Here is a 6000-nt window from a genome sequence, read left to right as displayed (position 1 = left end):
CAAGAGATTGGGTAGTTTGAACTATTTTTAAGTGTTAAAATTACTCACTCTCTTGTGGAAATAACTGAAAGAGTTAAATTAAGACTAATTCTGAGAAGGACCAAACAGACTCGGCACGGTGTTGATTTAACTCGGCCAAATTTGCTGTGTGTGTGTTTTTAGAGAATCTTTGAAACCCAGGTTGGTCCTGCTGATCAGAAAATATGGAGAAAATAAATTAATGTCAATCTGAAGTGAACCTAAAATTAAACTGAGTTCACATCATTTAGGTCAGGTCCTCCAGGGCTACACTGCAAAAACACAAAATCTTACCAAGTATTTTTGCAAATATTTCAGTAAACTTGAAATTACTTACAAGTGACAACTAACTTACAAGTAATCTTTCAGCAAGATATAGGAGCTTGTTTTAAGTCAAAAATACTTGAATATCTATAAAAATACTTGTTCCACTGCCAGGTCCATAAGGATCTTTGAATATTTGGCAGGAATGAGAAACTGCTGATGTGATGAACTCAAATAACTAAATGTTGTGGAGGTGAATTACAGTCATGAGAATTTTATTCTGATCAGAGAACAGCACCAAATGAGAAACACAGATTTTAGGTTCTCCCTCTCTGAACAGACAGACTGGATTTTGATCTGAATAAACATCTTATTTTTTATGTGGAAACATTTATTATTGATGCATTTTCAACCTTCAAACAACTTTAAGCTTGTCAAGCTTTAAAAGAGAAAACATAGTTTTTTTTTTAATCAAATCTTTTTCAAAATAATTAATTATCTTTAAGGGAAGGAAAACGCTGTTTAACTCAACTCATTGGATTGTTTCATGCATTTTGCTGAAGTATAACCTTAAGATTCAGATAGGTAAGCTTTTAAAATAATGGGTAACTTTTTAAAATGTGATTAAAGGTTAGAGTGGTTGGATAGAGATGGAAAGTTCACCAGACATATTTCACCTTCAGCTAAGCTACAAACTCTCATCCCTTTCTGCAACCTTCATTCTAGTTTGACCTTTAACTTATTTTACCTGAGCTTTTACCTTTTTGTTTGATTGTAGTTACCTTGAAACAAAAGCATGATGCAGCAAAGAACTGATTTCTCCAAAGGTTTTCTCCACAAGACACTTTTTAAAGTGCTAAAACCCCCTGCTGAGCAGCTCCAACAGCCTGCTGTTTTCTTTAAAAAGTAAACCAAAGGACAATCTGCTGTGATGTGAATTTACAGGTAATCCTTCAATGTCATTAGCTGCAGGTCAGGGAATGTTCAGCAGATCCATGTTTGGGGAAGGGATTTTTTTCAGAGGGTTTTTATCAAGTAGGTTCTGTAAAGTGTTGCAGTACTTTGGCTTAAATTGATTATTAGGAAAATGTTACAGATTCCTTTCTGAGTCAAAGAAAACAAGTTTTGATTCGTGTCATAAATCGGGGACCCGCCTTGCGTAAACATCTGTGGGTTGGACACCTCTGCGGCCAGCAGCGTTTTCACTCTGCGCCGTCTTTTACGTTGGGTAGCCTCCATATTTATGTGGGACAAAACACACAGGATCAGCGTCAGGGGCAACACAATTATTTAAAGCAGGAGCAAATAAAGGTGCGGCTGGTGTTCTGCTGTTTGGAGCAGAAACACAGAGCCCTGATTTAACGAGGCATACAGTGGAGCGCAGCTCTGCCATGGCTGGACAAAGGTACGTAGGTTTTCTTTTGTTTTTCACTATCTGGTCTTGGCATTTAAGGCATACCATACAGAGAAGCTGGTGTGAAAGGACAGATTTGCTCTGCAGCGTTAAAGCTGGCAGACCACGATGATGTAATTAGTGACATTATCTGGTCAATCAAAGTCTTCCTCCCAGATTTGTTACACGTTTTCTTTCATTCTAATTATGCTCTTTTTAATAACCATACAGTATTATTTTTTCTTATGTTGTAAATTTGGCCTGTCATTCTTAATATTTGCTTTTAATATTTTTTACCTGACGGTGAATTTGCAGGCTTCCATTTTAGTGTTTGTGAGAACTTGAGAGCTTCCTCTGCCAAACTGGGAATGAGTTTCAGGCAGGATGTTGGACTTAAGTGCTGCAGATTTGAATCTGTTCAGTAGCAGATCTTTCACATTTGCATATTTTACATTAACCTGTCTGTCACTAGAGGACCCAAATTTGGGTCCTCTAGTGACTTTTAGACTTTTAGTCTAGTGACTTTTAGATGTGCCTCTGCTGCACCACACCTGAAAAGAATAATTAGGTCATTAGAAAGGCTCAGGAGAACCGATCTACACAGGGAGGAGGTAATTAAGCCATTTCATTCCACTGTTTTTTACCTGTGGCACATCTAAACACTGCAGGACAGCGGCCCTTGAGGACTGGAGTTTGACACCCCTGTCATTGTGAATGACAACCTGTGAATGACAGGTTACACTTTGAATGTTGTTACCTGACTTTGGCATAGAAGATGACTGATATGGTCGATGGACGATAAATTGCAGCTGCTGTTAGTTTCTGAGGAGGACGTTGATGCGTCTGACTGGCGGTTGCAGCTTGTGCAAAACATTTCCTACCATGAGGTTTGGATGGTCTGAAAAATATGAAAACCACCTCAGATTAACCAACCCCCCCAATAGGTATTGTGTAGATTGTACTTGTTTAATGAATAAAAACTTAATTAAGTAGATAAATAGCTTTGATTGGTCAGAATTGTTTGTATTTTATGAATTTGTGTTCATGTAAATCTTCAGCCTTTATGTTGTGGGTCTGATGGCTTTTGTATTTCAGCCCTGCTTCCCTGCTGGCTTTTTTTTTGGTCAAACCCCAAGATTTTCTTTAGATAGAAAAATTATTTCTTATTTCAATATATTTCATCAAGCCAGTTTATTCTTTCAGTTTGTTCAGTACTTGAGTTTTGGATTTGCTTTGCACTTTGTTTTATTTTATTATCGTCTCGTTCTAGTTTATTCTCCGTTAGCTTAGTTTCTCCTTTTAGATTTGGCACTTATTTCTGTTATCATTGAAACAGAAATGATGACTGTTTGCTTTTTTCTCAGTCACTTTGCCATTTTCTCCCCTTCATCATTTGTCACTGCTCCCATCACAGCTGCAGTCAGTTTCCCTGATTACTTCCTTCATCATCTCTGCTCTGCATATCTTCCTCTCACACTCTTTACTGGCCGTCGGTTCCTTCAGTTTGCTCTGTCTGTGCTTTGCCATTGGTGCTCACCATCTCATGTTCTGAGTTTCCAGTTTCTGTAAGTGTTTTAGACCTTATTCATGAAATCATGGCTCATATGACAACTCCATTCTGTCTGCACCCTGCATGTCTGCAGCGTTTGAATCCCTTCATGGTCTCAGCCCGCCGGATCTACGGACCTGATCCCTAAGATCAGACTCTCCTCTCATCTGCTCATCTCTCCACCATGAGGAGAGACTTTATATCTGGTCTGAAAACTCATCTTTTTAGATTAGACTATTCGTCTTAGTTAATTTCTTCCCATCTCTTTTCACTGCACTTCTTTTCCAATTGTTCCTTTTCCTTAAATTGTCCCTCGAGTGTCCTGAAAGAAGCTTTCAGATAAAATGTATTATTACTATAAAATATTTATTTTAACCACTTTTTCGATTTCTAAACGGTAATCTAAATGCTTTGGTAATTCAGAAGGATAAACATTAATATAACGTTTAAATTTCTTTCATTTGGTTTCCAGACAGAAAATGAAGAACAGTGATAGACCTTTTACTCTGTCACGAAACCAATGCTTCTTCTCATTTCTGGTTCTTGGAGTTGTGTTTTTTTCCTGCTGCACAAACATAAGGAACTTGGAACCTGATTGGAACTTTAAATGGTTGATGCAAAATAATTTGACAAAACTCTTCACATTCAGGAACCACAGCTTCGTCACAAACAACTTATCTGCATATCCTCACCTTCAGGACATTACACCTGAGCCACTGACTCAACGTATGATGCAAAATAACTCAACACACACCGCTGCTGAACTTCCTGAAACCACGAGCGTCACCACAACGCAGGAGCCACCGACTCAACGGCACAGGACAGTTTCATCACGGGTCACCAAGAAGACACTAGAAACCCAAACTGGCCAGCGGACAGCGGCTCCTTATGTGTCTCCTGGACCGTACCTGGTGGAGTACCCCTATGAGTACCACTTCACTATCAACGAGGAACTGAAATGTAAGCAGGAGAAGCCGTTTGTGGTTCTGATGGTACAAGTGGCGCCACGCAACCGAGCTCATCGCGACGTCATCCGTAACAGCTGGGGAAGCGAGAAGCTGGCTAACAACCAGGTGGTGGCGCTGTTCTTCCTGCTGGGGATGCAGACTGGAGACGATGCAGAGCAGGTCCACCAGCAGCTGCTGCAGGAGAGCAAAGAGCATCACGACCTGATCCAGGGAGACTTTGTGGACTGCTACAAGAACCTGACCATAAAGACCATGGTGATGCTGGAGTGGCTGAACTCCTACTGCTCCAGCGCCGCTTACGCCATGAAAATCGATTCAGACATGTTTCTAAATGTTCCCAATCTGGTCAACTTGCTCCTCAAAGCTCCCAGGACAAACTACATGACCGGCCTGGTGGCACAAAGAGGACAAGTCTCCAGGAATCCCAAGTCCAAGTTCTACGTGCCTGTGGATCTCGTCAGCGATCATTTTTACCCTCCCTATGCTTTGGGTCTGGGCTACATTTTGTCTTTGGATCTCACCACAAAGCTCATTGAGGCTTCCAGACACGTTAAACCTCTTTACATCGAAGATGCTTATTTGGGCTTATGTATGAGACACCTGGGTATCCGTCCAACAAACCCCCCAAACTGGAACCTCTTCCGTATTTTCCCTTTGAAATACAGTCGCTGTGCGTACTCCATGGTCATCGCCACCACAGTTCCAGAAAATATGGATCGTGTGAAGACTTGGAAAGACTTTAAGAAACCAGGTCAGTACTGTTGATGAATAATAAAAAAACATTTTCAACACTTTTTGATTCCACAAAATATTTGTGTAAGATTTCAGATGGTTAAGAAGTCAAAGTTCCTATGAAACAGAACAAGCTAATTTTAGCTTCATGCGGGAAAGATGAAAAGATTAAGTGCAGAAGTAAATGATGGTCACCAGTAAAACCAGTTTTCATTTGACTTTTAGTTCTGTAACCATTAATTCATATACATATATTTTTTAAAATGTATGTGCATTAAATTAGAAAAACTAAGGAAACAAATAGGAAGCATGAGCCTTTGCTAATAGTTTATTTCTAACCTTAACAATTTATATTGTGAGTTGTTGCTGAACTGTACAGATTAAAAACAGTGAGTGATTAAATGTGTGTGAATAAGTGCTAATTGTGAAATATATATTTGGATGAGTATGGGAATCTATATTTCTGTGAATTAAAGTTGAGAATCATAAAGTAGTAAAAGCTCCAGTTTGCAGACTCCTGAACATTCAATTACTGTACAAGATGGAGTAATTTCCATATGACATAATTAGTTGCTAAGTATTAGTCTTTTAGAATTACATAAAGGTTCAATGTATTTTCTAAGGGTTTCATGTAATTGACCAACACAAATAATGGCATAATTGTGAAGTGGAAGTAAAATTCTGAAAGTTTTTTGAAATTATTCAAAAATAAAAATCTGAAGTATTGGGATCAATTCATCCTTCGCTCCAATTAATGTTGCACGTGGTTTTAGCTGGTGTCTGCACAGCTAATTGCTGGAGGTTTTGCTCAGTAATTAAACTCAGTGAGATTGGACAGACGTTTCTAATTCTCTTCACAGATTTTTAATAAGATTTAAGTCTGGACTTTGACTTGGCTGTTCTGACAGATGGATGTGTCGGGCTTTTATGGAGAGAAAATCCTCAATATACCTGTCATGCGTAACACTGGATTTGTAATCTGTGTAAGTATCTTTGTGTGCAACTTTGGATAGTTATTTCTGTGAAACATGATTTGTAAACGGTTAAAAAAAAAAAAAAGTGTGTAACTCCGGGTA

General features: G+C 38.9%; 1 protein-coding gene across 13 annotated transcripts; it reads left to right on the top strand.

Moving 5' to 3' along the window:
- The first annotated feature begins 1562 nt into the window (after positions 1-1562).
- Positions 1563-5321, top strand: LOC106949350 (beta-1,3-galactosyltransferase 2-like). Of its 13 annotated transcripts, none has more exons than XM_015035527.1 (4): positions 2649-3240; positions 3319-3390; positions 3598-3621; positions 3697-5321. In XM_015035527.1, exon 4 carries the CDS (start codon positions 3704-3706, stop codon positions 4955-4957), a length of 1254 nt encoding a protein of 417 aa, XP_014891013.1. In that variant the 5' UTR covers positions 2649-3240; positions 3319-3390; positions 3598-3621; positions 3697-3703; the 3' UTR covers positions 4958-5321. The 13 variants fall into 13 exon arrangements, with proteins under 13 accessions (XP_014891011.1, XP_014891015.1, XP_014891016.1 ...); XM_015035534.1 differs by having other exon boundaries at positions 2654-3240; positions 3923-4985; XM_015035529.1 differs by lacking the exons at positions 2649-3240; positions 3598-3621 and adding an exon at positions 1564-1687 and having other exon boundaries at positions 3319-3430.
- The last annotated feature ends 679 nt before the right edge of the window (positions 5322-6000 follow it).

Source organism: Poecilia latipinna, unplaced genomic scaffold, assembly GCF_001443285.1.
Source record: "Poecilia latipinna isolate Pla-1442-1.1 unplaced genomic scaffold, P_latipinna-1.0 Scaffold338, whole genome shotgun sequence".
Classification (NCBI taxonomy): domain Eukaryota; kingdom Metazoa; phylum Chordata; class Actinopteri; order Cyprinodontiformes; family Poeciliidae; genus Poecilia; species Poecilia latipinna.
This window is presented reverse-complemented; position numbering and strand designations above follow the sequence as displayed.

Coding starts and splice junctions, on each gene's coding strand:
- LOC106949350 (XM_015035523.1), top strand. CDS start 3,014: ATGATGACTGTTTGCTTTTTTCTCAGTCACTTTGCCATTTTCTCCCCT. Junction 3,241..3,696: donor GTTCTGAGTTTCCAGTTTCT/GTAAGTGTTTTA, acceptor TTTGGTTTCCAG/ACAGAAAATGAAGAACAGTG.